At 41.4% G+C, this 20,057-nt stretch overlaps 8 protein-coding genes across 8 annotated transcripts; 7 read left to right on the forward strand and 1 right to left on the reverse strand.

Annotated features, from left to right (window-relative positions):
- Nucleotides 1-1,607: 1,607 nt before the first annotated feature.
- ATC70_006321 (uncharacterized protein) lies at nucleotides 1,608-7,684 on the forward strand (the record flags this gene model as incomplete). The annotated part of the gene is made up of 8 exons (XM_064825597.1): nucleotides 1,608-2,318; nucleotides 2,379-3,532; nucleotides 3,594-3,752; nucleotides 3,816-3,906; nucleotides 4,174-4,955; nucleotides 5,020-5,216; nucleotides 5,278-7,397; nucleotides 7,451-7,684. 8 exons carry the CDS (start codon nucleotides 1,608-1,610, stop codon nucleotides 7,682-7,684), a joined length of 5,448 nt encoding a protein of 1,815 aa, XP_064676815.1.
- Nucleotides 7,685-7,959: 275 nt separating this feature from the next.
- Nucleotides 7,960-8,957, forward strand: ATC70_006322 (uncharacterized protein; the record flags this gene model as incomplete). The annotated part of the gene is made up of 6 exons (XM_064825598.1): nucleotides 7,960-8,017; nucleotides 8,106-8,202; nucleotides 8,271-8,323; nucleotides 8,398-8,508; nucleotides 8,567-8,734; nucleotides 8,809-8,957. 6 exons carry the CDS (start codon nucleotides 7,960-7,962, stop codon nucleotides 8,955-8,957), a joined length of 636 nt encoding a protein of 211 aa, XP_064676816.1.
- Nucleotides 8,958-9,851: 894 nt separating this feature from the next.
- On the forward strand, nucleotides 9,852-10,797 carry ATC70_006323 (uncharacterized protein; the record flags this gene model as incomplete). Its single annotated transcript, XM_064825599.1, has 3 exons — nucleotides 9,852-9,972; nucleotides 10,031-10,224; nucleotides 10,282-10,797. The coding sequence occupies 3 exons, from the start codon at nucleotides 9,852-9,854 to the stop codon at nucleotides 10,795-10,797; spliced, it is 831 nt and encodes a 276-aa protein (XP_064676817.1).
- A 501-nt stretch (nucleotides 10,798-11,298) lies between these two features.
- On the forward strand, nucleotides 11,299-12,234 carry ATC70_006324 (uncharacterized protein; the record flags this gene model as incomplete). Its single annotated transcript, XM_064825600.1, has 1 exon — nucleotides 11,299-12,234. The coding sequence occupies one exon, from the start codon at nucleotides 11,299-11,301 to the stop codon at nucleotides 12,232-12,234; it is 936 nt and encodes a 311-aa protein (XP_064676818.1).
- Nucleotides 12,235-12,304: 70 nt separating this feature from the next.
- ATC70_006325 (uncharacterized protein) lies at nucleotides 12,305-13,475 on the reverse strand (the record flags this gene model as incomplete). The annotated part of the gene is made up of 3 exons (XM_064825601.1): nucleotides 12,305-12,975; nucleotides 13,032-13,392; nucleotides 13,461-13,475. The coding sequence occupies 3 exons, from the start codon at nucleotides 13,473-13,475 to the stop codon at nucleotides 12,305-12,307; spliced, it is 1,047 nt and encodes a 348-aa protein (XP_064676819.1).
- Nucleotides 13,476-14,924: 1,449 nt separating this feature from the next.
- ATC70_006326 (uncharacterized protein) lies at nucleotides 14,925-16,713 on the forward strand (the record flags this gene model as incomplete). Its single annotated transcript, XM_064825602.1, has 3 exons — nucleotides 14,925-15,103; nucleotides 15,163-15,191; nucleotides 15,263-16,713. The coding sequence occupies 3 exons, from the start codon at nucleotides 14,925-14,927 to the stop codon at nucleotides 16,711-16,713; spliced, it is 1,659 nt and encodes a 552-aa protein (XP_064676820.1).
- Nucleotides 16,714-17,163: 450 nt separating this feature from the next.
- ATC70_006327 (uncharacterized protein) lies at nucleotides 17,164-17,733 on the forward strand (the record flags this gene model as incomplete). Its single annotated transcript, XM_064825603.1, has 3 exons — nucleotides 17,164-17,230; nucleotides 17,302-17,474; nucleotides 17,542-17,733. 3 exons carry the CDS (start codon nucleotides 17,164-17,166, stop codon nucleotides 17,731-17,733), a joined length of 432 nt encoding a protein of 143 aa, XP_064676821.1.
- A 478-nt stretch (nucleotides 17,734-18,211) lies between these two features.
- ATC70_006328 (uncharacterized protein) lies at nucleotides 18,212-19,330 on the forward strand (the record flags this gene model as incomplete). The annotated part of the gene is made up of 2 exons (XM_064825604.1): nucleotides 18,212-18,649; nucleotides 18,704-19,330. 2 exons carry the CDS (start codon nucleotides 18,212-18,214, stop codon nucleotides 19,328-19,330), a joined length of 1,065 nt encoding a protein of 354 aa, XP_064676822.1.
- Between the last annotated feature and the right edge of the window lie 727 nt (nucleotides 19,331-20,057).

Genomic DNA, 20,057 nt, shown 5'->3' on the forward strand with positions numbered 1-20,057 from the left:
TACTTTTCAAGGCGCTCCCAATGGTGGTAATTGTAGTAAATACTTTGAATGAACTTATTGAGCAATTTAATAAAGTTCGAAATGAGATTTTTAGCCAAAATAGCCATATTTTGCATATGAAAACCTCATAAAAGTGGTTTCAGAAGTTGCTTTGGATCGATAGAAACATTTTGATTTGATATATACCATAGCAAAAGTCTTCATTTTCAAGGTGAAAAATATGATCGGTTGATTTTCAATGAAAACTATGAGGGGTACCTCATGCTTTTTGGTCGATTTTTGGCCATGTTTTTTTTGGCTCAAAAAGTTGAGCAAAGGTGTCAGGAAGTTACTACTACTCGAGTACAATTGTTTGGTGTTATTCCGGTGGCTCATAAAAGCCAACATGTCAAGATATGAAGGCTCGAAAGCTGTCAAATTTGGTTATGTATTGCTTTATAGAGTTTATTTACACGGCAAAAATCACATCTTTGGTAGCTGCAGTTTACGAGAAGGGCAGCTCTGCAGCCTGTGCAGCTTCTAATTCGAGTAGGAGGCATATTGGTTTTGGTAAGGCTAATTCATGCAGATTTTGATGCGCTATGTTGCTGGTAAGCTTATTAACAATGGAAATGAATACCTGAATCTGCTGCTTGAATACTCTGGCTTTGCACCTTTGCCGGTGGGTTTATTCACCTTGTACGGCACACAATTCTTTAAAATTTTGAACGGTTATGATTTGTTTGTCTACGTTTTTTTTTTTTCACAATTTTCCAGTATATATATTTTAGATGATGCTCTTTTATATTACTACGTAGCCAAGTGCTAATCCAGATCAAAAATAGGCTTCAGTAGCGCATTTGTAAATGATTAATAGTGCCATGATCTAGATAGCCGATTTAGCATCGGATTTAAGCAAGTCAGATTTAGCTGGTAACTGTCTCTGGTTTCATTGCAATTCCAATTTCGGCATATCCAACATGATTATACTATAAGCTGTCCATTTCTGCAGTTGCAGCGACCTAGAAATGTATTCAACTACATTGAGAGATTGATCATCGTTCATCATCTCTCTCCTTTATCTTTTGCTTGAACGGTCAAGAAGAAGGAGAGAATGAGACAAGAAGAAACAGGAGCATTGATACTACACAGAGAAAAGGAGTTTCTGAATAGTGAAATACAGATACTATGAGTAAAAATCTCCCTCCTGCTGGAGAGCATCTTTTTCGATTTATCCCCCTGAATGTGTCTCTCCTTATAGATGTACAGTTTGTCCCGTCAATAAAGTAAAAAGTATAATCCCAATCTGATCGACTTGATGCCAATGTGCAAAACCTGTCATGCTTACTACAAATAGATTTCTCCAAGCTAAAACTGCTTAAAATTGAAAAAGATGGTATACGATACAAACAACAATAAAGAATATATAAAAAATGTGGGGTTCATTCGCTTCTTTCTCTCGTTTCTCTCTTTCTCTTTCTTACTTTATACATTGTTCCTTTTCCCTTTCCCTTCGTTACTGATTTCAACTATAAAAGCAGTGTGGTCTGCTGAACACATCTTTCTATACTCACCTTTCCTGCGTCTGTCTTTTACATCCCTTATAGCGCATTGAATCAACACAAGTCATGGGCATACATCATGAATTAAACACAAAGGCATCCTCACCCAAACCCACACTCTTTTCTACAAAAGCATCCAAAGTAGTTCAACAAGTAAGAAAATCCCATTCCTCTCCTAGTACTACTTTCAACCCTACGCATGAATTACCGGTACCACAAGCCAATCCGAGCATGATTTTACCTTCTTCTTCTTTTTCTTCCAAATCAGAACATCATCAACAGCACTACAAAAGCAGCGAATATAAGCCTACTATACCAATTTCACCTGGTTCTAATAACAACAAGAAAAAAAGGAACACCAACAAGACTTCAAATCCAATGCGGTTAAATACAAAGCTTTCCAATATCCATAATTTTTCTTCTTCTCCATCCCCACCCACTATTACCACCACCACGACGAGTGCTCACGACAGGCCCAATCTACGCATGAGTGCGTCCTCCAGGTTTGGTAAAAACTTATTACCTACCTGGCTGGGAGGCCATGCCACCGAGGAAGACAGCACAAGCCCAACATCTTCTATCCATTCAGCCAACTCATCATCGAGCAATTTGACAGCTAACACGCCTCCTCTGTCAGCCTCTGCTGTATCAATAAAATCCTCTTCTTCCACTCTGACCATATCCAACTGTAGCATTAGCAATGGCAATGGAAGTCAAAGCAGAGAATCTCCTAGTATGGATGCCAGTGAACTGACAAGCACATTTGAGACACTTCTTGTAAGTACGATAGCTAGCACCCAAAACAACAGTGCCGACCTAACAAGCACTTTTGCATAGGACGAACTCAATATGAAGGACGCTCATCGAGAGAAACTACGTCAACTGCCTAGAGAAAGAAAGCTCTACTTGCTACAACAAAATCAGCACATCAAAGAAAACAGAGCTGTAGACAGCTCGCTTCGTAAAAGTATGCCCACCTCTAATTCCAGCACATCCATCTTTCCTCACAAAGGGCTACGTACCAAGACAGCAGGATCCATGAGAAGAAGCGAAACCTCAGGCCGATTATTGATGGGAAACTCGGCTAGTCATCGATCCTTAGCAGCTAGCTTAATTGCCAATAATAGCGTTGAAAACTTGAGTACTTTGCCTGTTTATGAAGAAGCTGTTACTGCTACACCACCTTCGCCGACACCTACCCCTACGTCTTCTCATTTTCCATCTCAACAGCAACAACAACGATATCATCAAAGTGGTCAGAAAAAGAATAATCAAAGTAATCATAATAACAAAAAGGAGGCAGTGGTACATTACAAACAGCCTGACGCTATCTCTATCAGCACTACTCCTATTGCCAAAAGTCCTATATCGGCAACAACCACATCATCTGGAAACGATCTCAATACAACTGCTAAATCAGTAACAATATCCTCACCACCAACGTCGCCTACAACAGCTACTACTACTACTACTACTACTACTACAAATGGCGCTATCGTGGATAAAAGAGCAGCAACATACAAATACGCTCGCAAAAATCTGACATCTACCATGCGTAACAATCGATCCAAAGTGGGCTCCATGATTTTAGAATTCGATGCACTAGCAAACAAGCTGGAAGACACGACCAGCGATGAATCAGCAGCCTGGTTACTGCTGGATAACAAAGCATTGCCTCGTCATTACAACATGAATACAGGCACAACTCGATCCAACCATATCAATCATCATCCGTCGGTCAGTAATCTGTTCCCTACAGCAAGTACTACCACAACCACTCCCTTTGAAACGACCTCCTCAGTTCATGTCGCAGAGACAACTGCCTCTAGCTCTTTGCTGAGCAACAGTTATGCATATCAAAGTCTCAGTCGAAAAGATGGCAGCCATCTCGCTTCATTGGTATCTTGCTCTTCGCCTGCATTGGACGACACAATTAAACGAGGTCGAGATCGCAATAGTCCCTACTACTACGTGGAGCGTATTAAAAGCAGGTAACTATGAATTTTCAAGTGCCTACTATGAGAGCCTCCTTCATTGATGCTTCATTTATAGAAATACTACTACCGAAGTCTTGACAAAGCATCTGACTTCGCTTCGTATTACATTGGCTACTGGCAATGTATCATGGATCAACGAATTCTTGTCAAGACGTCATGGCGGTCTGATTGCACTGGAAAACGTACTAGATAAATTGACGAGCAAAAAGCAAAAGTAAACATGACCACATCTAAAGTACAGTTTTGTCTATCCACACATACTAACACGCTTGACTAGGAAAAAGAGCAACTTGGTTAAATTAACAGATGCTGAGGGGCAGTGCCTGTTTGAATGTATTAAATGCATCAAGGTTTTATTGAATACAAAGGTAAAGTGATTTTTTTTTTCAAGGAGCTTTATCTCTCTCTCTCTCTCTCTCTCTCTCTCTCTCTCTCTCTCTCTCTCTACACACTCCCTTCTCTAGTTCAGAGAACCCCTTTTTCCTTTCTTGCTCGCCATAGATGACATGGGAGCAGCAGCAATGTTTTGCAGCTTATTGTATATATACATATATATATTTATACCAAACAGAGAACATGGACTAACTTTTTTTTACCTTTTCTTTCTCATTCTGTGTATGATACATTCTTATTAGCCTGGCTTACAACAAGTACTCATGCGTCCAGTGGTACTTCATCATTTGATTATTGCCTTGTTTGCATGTCTGGCATTTATATCTGTCGTTCAGCCTACACCCTCCAGCTCATCTCTTGTGTTCAAGAAGTCGCCCTCCATCACATCTATTGGATCTCAATTGCTGCCTTCTTTCTCTACCAACAGCAGTTCCAACAACATTAGTCCATCACCTTCTCGTTCCACTGCCTCCAACCACACCAAAGACAACTCGCAAAACAGCAACAATAACAATGGAAGCAATGCGGCTACCATGGCCTATAAAATGTGCACACTGATATTTGAGATTCTGTCTGCATTATGTCTGGTGAGTGCTCCTGGTTATGACACAGTTGTGTCGATTATTTCCGAAGTCAAAGGCGAACAATATCGGTTTGAACGGTTAGTGCAGAGCCTGCATGAGCTTGGCGGCATCACCTATCATGAGAAGAAAACGACTGTGAGTCAATTATCCACATTGATCGAAGAGCAGCAGGAACTACTGGTATTTGATTGCTTGACAGCCGCATTGAGTCTGTTCAACAACATTGTACAGACACCTGATACCATTGAAAAACGAAGCGGGCTGCGTAGTGAGCTGGAGAGAAGAGGCTTCGAAGAACTATTGAAGCGACTCGAGCAAAAGAAGGAGATCTTGCCAGACTCGCTACAGAAACAAATCGCCGTGTACTTTCTGCGAAAAAAGATGGACACGGACAAGCTGAGGGCATTGGAGAGTACCAAGCGACAGAGTATCTTGCAGCTGTAAGTTGTGTATGCTAGTATAGACAAGTCATTGTATAAACTAACAATCTGCGTATGTATACAGTCAGCCTGATGACATGGTTGCATCTGCATTAAAGGTGTTCTACAGTGATCCAGAAATCTACTACTTGGTGGTAGACAGTATTAGTGAACTCATTACCGTGGGCACAGACCAACTGGGGACCCACAGGCGATTTGTACAGGATATTTGGAGCCTGATTCATATCTTTGCAAAACAGCTCAAGCCCATTCGTACCAACAGTAAGTACACTCTGTTGAATTCATATGATCCCTCCTGCTTAACGCTATAATCAAAATTTAGATGATTTTCAATCTGCACTTCAGCAGTTTGTCGTATCGATTCAGCCTATTGTAGGCAAACTGTCCAATGACCAAGACGACCAGGAAAGCGGTCATCGTGCATCCATGGATTCATTATCGCCGTCATCCACCAGTGCCAAAAACAACAGCGAGGACGTAGAGGGTCTCAGAAACATGGTAGAAGAGCTGAAAGAGAACTTTATCAAGAGTCAGGACGCTACTGCCAGAATTCGCAGAGAAAAGAACGAGCTACTGATGAAGATGTCCAAAGCATTGGCTGATATCAAAGAGAGAGATGATCGCATTGCCACGATGGAAGCTGAGAAGCAGGGAATAATGCAAAAGCACCAACAAGAGATGCTTGTATCGCCGTCTACTGCTGCTCTAGTACCAGAGGTGCCCAATTCAGGTACAATGGCGCCACCGCCACCTCCGCCACCACCACCACCACCACCTCCTCCTCCTCCAATGCCTGCCAGCCCACAACAGCAAGATATATTGAATCCCATCGTCAAGAGACGCAATCTGGTACGTCGCAACTCATCGCACCGTAATTCAAGATATCTGCATCCATTGGCATTGAATCTGTGCTTCCCCAATTTGAAATCACTGCACGAAAATGCAACATCAACACTGGCTAACGGTCCAACGTCGCCCACATCCAATGCCTTAGTGTCGTTGCCTACGTCTCCCACCAGTCCGCCGCCCGGAAACCACAGTTTCAGAGCAACCACGAGCAACACGGAGGATCCAACACCTCATCCTATTGTCATGAAGCAGTTCTTTTGGTCCAAGTTGCCCATGGATAAGATTGAGAACACAGTGTGGAACGAAATCGTCAAATCGCCTGTTTCGTTGCTTCAGGATACCGGTAGTTTTGAGACCAGCAGCGCCAGTAGCAGCAGTAGTAGCGATAGCAGCAGTGATGAAGAAGAATTTGGCGCTGAACAGGCAACCATTCAACTTGACACAGTCGAATTGGAGCGTTTATTCAAAAAGGCACACAAAGAAGCTACCACGACGACCTCCGCCACCACAAGCTGTACAACAGCTCTTGACATCCGCAAACAAAACTTGATCACCTTATTGGAATTCAACCGAGCCAACAACATTGCCATCATGCTGGCTAAAATCAAGCTGCCTTACCCTGATATTCGTGATGCCATCTGGAACATTGACGACAACATCCTCAGCACTAATAATTTGATGGCAATTCGACAATACATACCCACCAAAGAAGAGATTGAAATTGTAAAAGAGTACCAAGGCGATATTGACATGCTAGGCAATGCTGAAAGGTACTTTCGATCCATCATGTACATCCCTCGCTTAGCGGACCGTGTCAGTTGCATGATTTTCCGTCGTCGGTTCAAGGACGAGTTGGAGGAGATTCTACCAGAGCTCGATATCATTCAAATGGCTATTACAGAACTCAAGTCTAGCACCAAGTTCAAGCATGTGCTCAAGACTGTGCTGGCGATTGGCAACTACCTGAACGGACAAACGATTCGCGGCAATGCGCGTGGCTTTCACTTGGATGCGCTGTTGAAAATGAGAGACACACGAGCGGAGGGAGAAGGCGTCAGTAATGTGCCTACATTGTTGCACTATTTGGTCTACTTTTTATCAAAATCAGACGACGATGTGGTGAATTTCAGACAAGATATATCTCATTTGCAAGCTGCTGCCAAGCGTAAGTACCTATTTTATGCTGCTAGTACACAGATAGTCATGCTCTTGTTTTTAGTGTCTGCACCCGCCTTGTTTGCTGCGGTCAACTCGCTCAACGGGAATCTCAACCAGATCAAAGAAGAGCTAAGCATGAACGCACGCCGCAAGACCTCTGAACTGCAGATTGATCGATTTGCTGAAGCCATGGAAGAGTTTATGCTAGAGGCAGAGCCTGTAGTCAATGATCTCAAGGCCATGACTCGAGATATCGAGGAAAAGCTCAGAGACTTGATTATGTACTACGGTGAAGATCCCAATACTATCAAATCAGAAGAGTTTTTCGACATCATCTCTACATTTTCCAATTCGTTTGAAAGGGCCCAGATCGAGATCCATGAAGCCAGAGAAAGAGCATTGAAAAGACAACGTCAACAAGAGATGCAACTCAAGGTAAATTTAAATGTTTACATTCAAACGGACCCTTTTAACATGTTGTACTATAGAAACGACAACAACAAGAGCAGCAGCAGGAAATTACATCTTCTGGTATTGCAGCAGCTTTCTCGACACCGTCTCCTGTTTTGGAGTCATTCACGCGACCTACAGAGGAAGGATTCGAGCAAGTGCTAAGGGAATTAAAGGCTGGTTTACGAACAAATGAAGAAGCATGGCAAAATACGATTTCTCGAAGAAACAAGATGAGGACCACATTGGCATCTGTTACTATTGCGGAATAGGAAACAAACACAAGCGAGGATGTTGTACACATTTATACTTTTTTTTTTTTTTTTTTTTTTTTTTTTTTTTTTTTAACTTTTCTTTTTCACCTAGCATTAGTCCTTGTCGTCGTGGTCGTCCTCGCCCGTTGCTCCCCTTTCTTTATTTATCCTTTTTTCCTGTTTTTCTTTTCTTTCTCTCTTTTTTTTTTTTTTTTCTTCTTCTCCTTCTCTTTCATCACTTCTTATATATACATAAATACACAACACATCCATTGCAAATAAATAATCACATCATGTATGGTTCTTCGGCTTCAACTTTGGAAGCAAAAGTAGTGATTTTGGGTAGTCAAGGTAACTATTGAAAGAGACAGAGAGAGAGAGAGAGAGAGAGAGATGAAAGGTTTAGGTGGTAACATCTCTTTGTACACCCTGTTCTTAGGTGTCGGTAAAACATCACTTGTTGTACGTTATATTGATAAAACCTTTTCACCCAATTCCACATCGACCATTGGCGCTTCTTTCATGACCAAAAAACAGTGAGTAAACTCAAAGCAGAGCACATAAAAAAAGGAGAATTGCGTCATTGACATACAGATGTGTATAGAACGGTGGATAACTGTAAAGTAAGACTTCAAATCTGGGACACGGCAGGTCAAGGTAATGATTATTCTGGGATGGCCATCATGATGTGAACATGCAAGGAGATAATTGAAAAAGATCCTCGAGTATAGAGAGGTTTCGGGCAATGGCTCCCATGTATTATAGAGGTGCACAGGCAGCTTTATTAGTGTATGATATTACATCACAAGAAAGCTTTGAGGAGCTGTCATCATGGATAGAAGGCAAGTCTTTAGAGCAATAAGGGACATTTCATTTGTACTAACTCTCATCCACGATCAGAACTCAAGCGAAATATGACTGAGGATCTGGTCATTGTGGTAGCAGCAAACAAGTTGGATTTAGCTCAGACTCGGAGGGAGGTATCATATGACGATGCTCAGAAATATATCACGCGTGTGTTGGGACCAGAGACATTGTTATATGAAGTATCAGCAAAAGAAGATGATGGTAAAGAAAAAAAAAATAGGAATTTGCATGAATGGATCTGATGTTTAATCCTATTGTTGTCTCTTCGCTATTAGGCCGAATTGAGGACATTTTTATCCATATAGCTCGTGTTTTAGTAGAACGTAAACAGTACCTTCCTTCTGTAAAAAGAAAACCAACAACTTATTTACCAATGGATGAGGAGCCTTCAACTGCTAAATCCTCATCTTGTTGTGGTTTCTAAAAAAAGAAAAAAAAAAAACAATACTGTATTCCCCCCAATTTTTCTATATCAAATACACAACAGCATTCAGTTACAGACATACTCTGTTGTATGACATCTCGTTTGATTTATTGAAAGATTGGCAACGTTCTTTATTTTGCAGAGCCTTCCAGGCACTCCTCAAAACAATAAGATACCATTAATTGCAATATAATTTCTGAGAGTGATAGTATAGCATGTACATCTGTTGGTTACAGACTGTATATATTTACTAATTGCTATATTGGACTATACAAGCTACATAAAAGATAGCTGCTATGATAAGAACAAGCAAGGAGTTGGATCTTGTAATTATCGGTTTAAATACATGTTGTATGAGAAATATTGATTTTACAATCGCACTTACTCGACTCAAGCAGTTGCCCTGACTTTGGGTTGCAATATTCCATGTACTACATGAACGTATCTGGTTTTCAAACCGTTGACGAAAGGTGCAATGATTCAATGCCTTTTGATGCTTGAGATCTATCACAAAGTGTCTGTTGTTTTAAATGTATGATATGGCCCGAGGTATTAATCTTAACATCATGTCTTGTACTAGAAACCCCTTTTTTTATTCATCATTTAAACCAACTTCACCAGGCACTTTAGACATCTTATATCAGGTACGACATTTTCTGTAAAGGACAAAAAGATCTGTGTAAAGGAAGTTCGATATTCGTGTACAACAGAAATATAATGGTAATTAATTTGATTGATTTGTTGATCCCTACATCTTTACATCAAGTAGGATACACACAATAAAAGCTCAAGTATATAAGGAACTGTGTTTTGTCTTGTCAAGTTTTTATTGACATCCTCAAAACTACCTCTCCTTCCATATCCTTTCCTCTCCTTCAAGTAATTGTGAGAATGATGTTCAAGCCTGCTTTGTTTACTACTTTGGTTGCCTCGATTACTTCGATTGTCTCGATGGTCAATGCTGCTGATCTCTCTGGCTCTGCTCGTATTACTCCTCAAGACTATTATGGTCTTCGTAAGTAGTTCATTAACTGAACATTATTGTTCGAAACGTTAATTGATGTTTAATGTAGCTACAAGTGCTCTTGCAAACAACCCTCCTGCTTGTGGTATGCCCTACAACCAATTGAATTTGGCTAGAATCACTGCTGTTGCCAATATGAATACAGGTTCCACTTGCAATCTCTGTCTCAAGGTTGTCAATTCTGCTAATCCCTCCAAGTTTATTTACGTTTTGGCTGTTGATCTTGGTGGCAGTGGTTTAGATGTAAGTTGCTAATCATTGTACATTTGGTGCATCTAAATAACTAATTTGATGCTACAGTTGAGTATCCCCTCCTTTGAATATCTTTTTGGCCAACGTTATGATGCTTCTCCTGCTAGCTGGACTACAGTTGCAAGCTCATACTGTGAAGGCATTTATACCCCTGGAAAGGTCAACACTAATCAAGGCATCAGTGGCGGATCTTCTCCTGCAACTACCACAACCAAGAAAACTACTACCAAAGCCACTACCAAGACCACCACAAAGTCTATCAGCAAGCCAAAGACCACCAAACCCAAGACCACAAAATCAAAGACTACCAAGCCCAAAACTACCAGCACAAAGAAGTCCAAGACTACCAAAACCAAAAAGACCCATACTACCAAGGCCAAAAAGACCCATACTACCAAGGCCAAAAAGACCCATATTACCAAGGCCAAAAAGACCCATACTACCAAGACCAAAACCTATACTAAGGGCCCTTGGTGGAAGGCCACAAAGAAAGCGCACACCAAAAAGACAAGCACTAGATTGCACCGTTCCCATGGCGACGAAAAGAGAAGACAACGCTATTAAATGTCAAACCGTCCCTAAAAGGCAATTTGACATGTTGAACGTTTTGCATTGTTTATTAAATAAATAGTGGATTGAATGATGTATGTTTGAAGAAAACGTGTTCATGTCAATCATTGAATCAAAAGAAGGTTTATAAATCATTTTTCCCTCTTTTCCTGAGCATTAAATCATCATGAAATATCTAGTTTTAATATCATTACAGACTCTCATCATTTGCATGGTTCATTGTCAAATAATTTCAGGTATATATGAACCAATTTACTGTAAGTTTAATCTCTTATATCTTTTCCTCGGTTAGATGAACATCACTCAAATTATACAGATCTTTTCTTACTACCGCGCAATTCCAAAGCTACCATACCAACTGTTGGTGTATCACAAACTACTGTATCACCCACACCACCTGTCACTAAATCAAAGAAAAAGAAGCATCATCATCACCATCATAAGCATAAACATCATCATAAAAAACATAGACACAATACCAGTGAACCGCTGGCAATGCAAGAAGCTACTAGCTATACAACTACAGCAACAACACTGGTAGATGGCAGTCAAATCTTTGTCTCCACATCTCGGACAATGCCACAAACCAGCGTAAAGGCTACAGCTACTACAACAATAGATAGCTCAAGCACTTCTTCTACCGAAACATCATATGAATTGCTTGCGACAGAATCAAATCAAATACCTAGTACGACTGATAATAACTTTATTAGAGAAACACCCACGTCAGTGCTCTCGATGAATGCAATAGTATCAACCAAGACCATTGCTTCATTCTTCTCTAGGCCAACATCCCGTCTATTAGCACCTCCCAAAGATCGCCCCTTGAGAGACAAAAGCCCCATCAGTTCTTCTCTCATACCATCCGCCTCCACAACACCCTCTCCTTCCACTATTCAGCCCATTCCTGCCAAAGTAACTACCAATAGTAGCACAAAAGTACCTGCTTCTACAACCACACATACCAATGAAACGAATGACGACGACAATAGCGCCTATTATCACAAGGCTCAAATACATTCCTCAATCCGTGATCTGGGCTTGGGGTTAGGGCTAGGATTTGGAGGCTTCAGCATCCTTGTATTGGCAGCATTGCTGATCCAAAACTACCAGAAACGACAAAGAAACCAAAGCTCTTTCCGCACAAGCAACCATATAGATGACAATGGCGTCTTTTTTACAGAAAAACCATCCATATTCAAGCGAAAAAGCGCTAGTAGAAACTCCAAGCAAGCCTCTTATATCAGTACAAAATGGAGATCACACAGCTTCTTGGGTGTGGTAGCAAATGCGATTGCAGCAACATTTTCAAAACGAGGCTCTAGCAATAGCTTTTCTCAGTTTGGTGAATCAAGAGTTGTGGATTACGATCCATTAACATATCCTCAGCCGCTATACAGCCCCGTTAAAGCGACATACCAAGATATGTGAAACAAGTAATAAGATTCTAAATTTAACGTGTGTTTATGAATAAAATTAATAAATTGTGGGTCGATGTTTTTCAATGTGGTATAGTGTAGCATGTCATGACCACGGTAAATACAGCTAAAAATAAATCATAATCAAACAATTTAACCCTTGCGGATGAGGATTTCTGCACAGATGCTGCACTGGCGTTCCTTGCTTTGGTGACATTTGAAGCGATATCGCCACCGCGCACAAGAGAAACTGTATGATTGGAATCTGCTGGTAGTATCCTGTCAATCAAGTGGATTACTGTGCCCGAGGATGTCAAGATGTCGCTTCGCACAATGTTCGCCACTGTCAGGGTAGTGTCATCTGCAACACCATCCATGCTGTCCGCCGTGTAAGCACCCCCAATGACTACTGTTCGGCCATCGGCATAAGATTCGGTTTGTATCGTTGCTGATGCGTAGGTGGTGGCGAGTGTCAAATTCTTATTCAGTAAATCTTGCTGATAGTAGATGCCGTCCACAACATGATACTTGAGGTCGTGTATCATAGTGCCAAAAGGGATATTGGTGCCATTCAAAGTACTCCAAGCTGCATCAATAGGAGCAAATATCGTCTGATTCGATGTGGCGGTAAAGATGTTGCTTAGATTCTGTGATTTTATAATGTTTTCCAATTGATTTAATTCCGAAAGTGTCGAGATGGTGTTGATTACATTTAAGGGAGCCGTGATGAATTGGTCCACATAATAAACAATGCCTTGATTTAGGATAGTGAGTTGCATTACTCGAGCCACATGTCGCAGGAAAGCTTACCATTGCTACAGAGTGTGTAATTCGTAATGTTAGCTACAGTGATGCCTGCAAGCGCTTGAAAGTCCACAGAAGATGTAGGTGGGGATAAAATAATGGTAGAATAGTTGGCAGACATTGTCTTGACGTACTGACGCTGAGTGGAAGAGGTGAGCGAATGGACGCCATGCGCTGCTGGTAAGATTGAGTAGAGCAACTCTTCCAATGCTGTCTTGTTGTTATACATATTGCTCTCGATGGCTGATCGCACTGCCTTTTCCGATGGAATAAAGAAGGTTCGATTATTGACCGTGGCTGTGGTGTTTTGTAGAATAGCACGAACTGGGAAGAACTTTGTATTGTTGTTGATTGAGTGGTAAAATGTCTAGTCTCTGCTACATTAGAATCTACGATTGCCATCCTGGTTACACATCGGTCCATTTCTCGATTTACCTTGGATTCAGACATTGATAGCACCTCCCACATGGATCTCAAGGCAGCAGCATAACATATAAAAAGCGCTGATACTAGAATTATAATTCTCATTATATATCTTGCAATGAAAGCACTAATAAGAAGAGGAAGAAAAAGGAGAGTGGAGAATAAAACCAGATTTTCTGTTAAACTTGCCTTCAGGGTCTGTTCATTCCCTGTATCGTCACACAAAATCAGGTAACATTAGACAAAACCATATATAAAAAAGGACCTCAAGATCCAATAGAAGCAAGTGTGGTAGGATTGGAATATTGGACCAATTGCATACAAGGGATGCGTTTGATGAACATAGACCTGACCAGTTGCAAACCATTTAATATCTTGAGATTGTATCAGCAATGTGGCTGCTTGTTCCTGAGCTCGATATCAATGGATCACCGCATCCATCAATAGATGCTCTCAAATGCATGAGGTTGGCATGATTTGGTACATGTGATGGTCCATTTCTCGGGTTTAGGCCTCGTTTATAATGGCTTTTAGAGGCATATGCAGTGATTGATGTCGATAGAAGGGTTTCATTTAATAAGGAGTATATTATAGACATTTCCATGTATCAGATGTCTCAATTTTCGAATAAGGATTGACACTGTTCAATAAGACATATGGTAGATTTGACTAAAGGCAACAATTACCCTGAGCTATAAAATCACACTCTTTCCTTAACCCAAGCAAAGCATTGAAGCAGACGGTGGAGTCCTGTTACGGATGTTAGTTGATCGGATCAATCACATTTACTGTATCCATTCAAAAGTGAAGTTCTTCCTACGATTTACAAATTAAACGTGCAACCAATGTGAGGATATGATTGCTTCATTTGATCAGGGCTTGGAGGCGTTTGCTCCGTTGTGTGGGTATTATTCTGTAAAGAGTATTAGCAATGCACAGAGCTTACATTTCAGAACATGCTATTTTCTTTAACAGCGCAAGCTCTTGCCGTATACGAAGAGAGTATTCGAGCATGAAACCACGTTCATTCTCTAATGCCTAATCTGAGTTTGACGATGGCCAGATCTTCCAAGACCATGGGTTACATGAATGAACAATGGCAATGTATGTACGCAACTGATTGATATGGAACTTGAACAACATGCCACTTTCATGGATAGCGTTTTGTAGCATCATTATTATCAATTTTGCTACACACATTGACCTAAGCCAAGCGACAACAGGGTTCTTTTCTATTCCAAGAACCGATCTCTATTTATGGCATCCTCATCCCTCTATTTATATCACATCGGTAGCCAGCATACAACCCTTATGAAAAAACATCACCTCATCTAATTAAAACTCCCTGAAAAGCTTCTTTGAGAACTGCAACAATAAATTAAGCCCTCAGCCCCACGATTCTTTTCTTGTACAAATAGCTGAAGGATCTCTTCTTTCTTTCCTTCTTTTCTTATTCAGCTATTGCATCACTTTGCTATGAAATCAACAGTATTTCTATCTATCGTAGCTGCCATAACAGCAGTTACTGCACAGATTCAAGATTCACCCTTTCACTGGTCAGATAATCAAAATGTGATTTCACCCTACGCAACATCTGGCAAAATGGAAGCTATTGGTAGAACTGGTGTAGCTGCTATGCATGCCACTTTATTAAAGTAATCATCTCTCCTGTCTATGTCGTGTCCATGCTTACCTATTGTGTTTTATTTTATAGTGAAAAGACCATCTTGATTATCGATAAAGGTATGTCCATCAGCTCAAGTCTCCCCCCCCCCACCCAGCAGTCGAAGACTAATCTATACATTATGCGTTAGCCGAGTGGAATGAAGCTCAATTTGATTCTGGTCAAAGTGCCTTTTCAGTCCAATATGATCTCGACACGAACACCTATCGACCTCTTCCTCTTGAAACCAACACATTCTGTTCTGCAGGTGGTTTCTTGAGCAACGGCAGTTTCATCAGCACGGGTGGTGGTGAAAAGAGAGGCAGAAACTGGAAAGCAGAGCCTGGATGGCAATCTATCCGTCACTTTACTCCTTGCACAGATTCCTCTTGTCTCTGGGAGGAATACAAGACTGGCAAAATGACTGAAAACCGTTGGTATCCTACCGTCGAACAGTTGCCTGAGGGTGATTTGTTCATCATTGGTGGCTCTATCAAGGGCGCTGCTGTCAATCGTAACGAAATCAATGTGCCTTCTTACGAATTCTGGCCTCCTCGGCCTGAGGGAGAGGTCAATTTCAAGTTTTTAAATGAAACTATGCCCTACAATTTGTATCCTTTTGTCTTTACCCTTCCCGACGGCAACTTGTTCATCTTTGCAAACAAGAAATCAATCATTTACGACTACAACAACCAAAAGATAGTCAAGGAATTGCCCAAGATCCCAGGCAACCCTCGCTCTTATCCCTTGACTGGTGGCGCCATCATGCTTCCTTTAGACCCCAAGAACAATTACAATGTTGAAATCTTGATTTGCGGTGGTTCGGAGCGTATGAAGAACAATGCTGCTGCTGATGACACCTGTGGTCGTATCAATCTGGGCGATGAAGACCCTCAATGGAAGATGGAGACCTTTGTACACAAGCGTCTTATGCCTGATGGCCTTATTATGGCTGATGGCAACTTACTCTGGATTAATGGCTGTCAACGAGGCTGGGCAGGCTACAATGGACGCAATCATGATCCTACATTTGATCCTCTCATCTATACGCCTACTGCTCCCGCAGGCAAGCGCTGGACACAAAACTTGGCAAACACAGACATTGCTCGTATGTATCACTCTGTGGCTCTTACCTTGCCAGACGGTCGTATCTGGATTGCTGGCTCCAACAACGTGGATCCTCCTGATGTCAATGCTGAATATCCAACAGAATTCAGAGTGGAATACTTCTCTCCTCCTTATTTGTTCAAGACCAAGACCAGACCACTGATCTCTCATGTACCTCGTGTTGTCACTTATGGCGAAAGCTTTGACATCTTGTTGAACCTGGATGGTTTAGCAACAAGCAAAGAAGACGCTCAAAAGATTCGTGTAGGCTTGCTCCGCTCTGGTTTTAGTACTCACTCAATGCACATGTCTCAACGTTACGTATTCTTGGAGCATGAGGTTTCTGAAGACTTGCAAACCTTGAAGGTTACTGCTCCTCCTACTGCTCCCATCTACCCACCTGGTGCTGGTATCCTGTATGTTCTCTATGACGGCGTACCATCTCTTGGTACCGAGATTTTTGTCGAACATCAGGTCAGTGATTTGTTGATCTAAAGCAGAGAACAGCTCATCTGTTATTCTTAAATATTCACCCCACTCTACCCAATTGCCATATAACTGCTCTTTCATATATAACACACCCTTCATCCTTCATTATATAATCATTCATGTATTTATCCATTCAAATAAACCGTTTTTGTCATGTTGCCCTATTAACATTGCTTTCGATACACTGTACTCCAAAGCCTTGCTCCGCAGAAATGAAATAACAAGGGATTATTCCAAAGTTCATTCACTACTGCAAAGAGCATCGCCTTGCAATGGTTCAAATGATCGACACTACGGATTATCTGCAGCAGATCAAGTGGGGCAGCTCAAAGAAGCTCCCAGTTTTCAGTGACTTTATATCAAAATTTTCAAATGAAGCCAATAAAGCAACATTTGTCAACAATCATCACTATTCCTTTCCTTACTCCAAGTTGACACTTGTATCATCACATAAAAATGACCTCTATTGATCCTAATCAAACACTGTACATTACCAACTTGAATGGGCGCATCACAGTAGAAGGTAATGAAGCGAAAGACGCCTCAACATTTGCATCGCGTATACTTATCAATAGGATGCTTCATCTTTTGCAGAACTCAAGTTATCCCTGTACGGATTATTCGCCACATATGGACCCATCTTGGACATCACAGCTAAAAAGACAGAAAAGATGCGTGAGCAAGCTTTCGTTGTGTACGCTAATGTCGCCTCAGCAACCACAGCCAAGAGAAGTCTAAATGGATTTACATTCTTTGGCAGACCCATCGTAAGTGCCGCCGCATTAAATGAGCAAGCGAGTGTAGAGGGAGACAATGACTGATAGCCAGCACTAGAAAATTGAATACGCAAAGACAAAATCAGACGCTATTGCCAAGTTGGACGGTACATTTAGACTGAGGACATACAAGGATAAATCTGGAAACGAAATGGGATTAGCAAAGAGAAGCATGGATGAAGACGATACCGAGAGATCCTCAAAAATGGCTAGAACAGAGAGCGACGAGAGCGATGAAGACCATGCATAAAGTACTCTATACATGTAAATTATATAAATAAATCCAGGTGTACATTTGTTACATTGGGGAGCAATAAAGAAGGAACAATTCATGCTGATGCGGGCCAATGTGTCTGTCATCATGCGCTGGAAATAGTGAATATAGAAAGACATGGGTGAAGCAATTCAGTGTTAAGATCTCTGCCATATACATTGGATTCGAGAGTAGGCTCTAGATACAACACAGTATTTGTTGGGCTGCGATCAATGCCATTTAGTGTAGCATTTGTGTTATGCTCAATCCCGGGAGCTTACTCTCCTCGAGCCTCTGAAATGTCTACCAGCAAAAGTTATCCTCCATAAATGAGATGGTGAAGCACTCCTAGTAGAGATCTTTGCAAGCGGGACCAAATACAGATCAAATGTTGCGCCGTTTGAACGAATGTAACCGAAAACCATTGTACAAAGTTACAGGCGCGTTCTTCCCTTTCTTCTCCTTGTACAGCAAAATGCCTTCATACCTCATTATTGGTGGCAATGGCTTTTTAGGTCAACATGTTCAGGAGCAAATCCGTCTTCGCCAAGATGGTTCTACTATTGCCGTCTTTGATATGTCTGAACCCAGAGAACCACAATCCGATGTAAAGTACTACACTGGTGATCTTCGCAAATTTGACGATGTGTACAATGCGCTCGAAGGCATCACTGCTGTCATTCACACCGCTTCTCCTCCTCATGTCAATACCAGCAACCCTCCCCGCGATCTCTATTTCAGCATCAACGTCGAGGGCACCTTAAACATCATCAGGGCCTGTCAAGAGAGAAAAATTAAGGTTTTGGTAGTGACAAGTTCAGGTAGTGTTATCTCCAATGGCGAGCCCATGGTCAACATTGACGAAAGCACACCTTATCCTCCCAAGGCTATTGATGTCTATACCGAGTCCAAGGTAAAGTCTTGGCCGTTACGACTAGAACCATGATGCTGATATTCTGCTTTTAAGATGGAATGCGAAAAGGAAGTGTTGAAGGCGAATGGCCAAGGTGGTTTGTTGACTTGTACCATTCGTCCTTCTGCTATTTTCGGTCCTGGCGATAGACAACTCATTCCTGGTATGCTTGAGGTCTGTGAGCGTGGTCAACATCGCTTCCAAATCGGCAACAATCAATCATTGATGGATTTTACCTATGTTGGCAACGTTGCATATGCTCATGTTCTCGCTGCCGAGAAATTAGCTATCCCCAACTCCGGAGCTGCTGGTCAAGCCTTCAATTTAACCAACGGTACACCTGTTCCCTTCTGGGATTTCGCTTCTCGTGTCTGGGCAGAAGATGGCTACTACATGCCCAACAACAAAAAGATCGTCTTGTCTTACAACGCCAGTTTGGTGATTGCTCTTATTAGTGAGACCATCTTTAGTATCAAGGAGATGTTCTGGGACAGAAGTCAACTCAAGGAAGGTTTGTCTCGTGCTAGAATTAAGCAAGCCATGTCCTCTCGTTATTTTGACATTTCAAAAGCAAGAACCATCTTGGGTTATGAGCCCAAAGTTGGACTCGATGAAGGTATCAAGATCAGTGTCGCTTATTACAAAGCTCATCATCCTGCTTCTGCAGCAGCCAAGAAATAATATAATTTTCATACATACATTCTTCCAAACCCCATAAAACATGTCATTATTATATACGAGTGTTTATGCTTTGGATGGCTCTCTTCCTTTGCTTCGCTTTGATGAGAAACAACCTGCGCAGTGGCAGCTCGCACTGCCGATTGCTCTTGCGTATTTTATCAAAATACTGCTACTTTCATTTTGACCCTCCACTTGCACATAAAAACCCTTCATATTATCCGTGGATCTGATTCTTATGCGATGCTCTACATCCATATCCACGTAGCTATTTCATATACGGGCAAGCAGCATACTGGTATTTCACCTTTTTAGTCCTTAGTGTCCCTGATACAGCAAAATCCGAGTGCATTTTAGCTGCGGTTTCTTGCGTTTAAGGCCGTTTTAGATTGTCAGAATAGCACCAAATGGTTGCTCTCATCTGGCAGTTACTTTCTGACACTTTTGCTCGACTTTTTGGGGACCAAAAAAAAACATGGCCAAAATTCGACCAAAAAGCATGAGGTACCCCTCATGGTTTTCATCGAAAAGCAAACGATCGCATTTTTCACCTTGATAATGAAGACTTTTACTATGGTATGTATGACATCAAAATGTTTCTATCGATCAAACGTAACCCCTAAAGTCATCTTTGTGGGACTTTGATATGTAAAATCTCGACTTTTTGGCCAGAAACCTCTTTTCATATTTTCATAAATTGCTCAATGTGTTTATTCAAAACATCTACCTT

This window comes from Mucor velutinosus, assembly GCF_035048745.1.
Source record: "Mucor velutinosus strain NIH1002 chromosome Unknown tig00001545, whole genome shotgun sequence".
Lineage (NCBI taxonomy): Eukaryota > Fungi > Mucoromycota > Mucoromycetes > Mucorales > Mucoraceae > Mucor > Mucor velutinosus.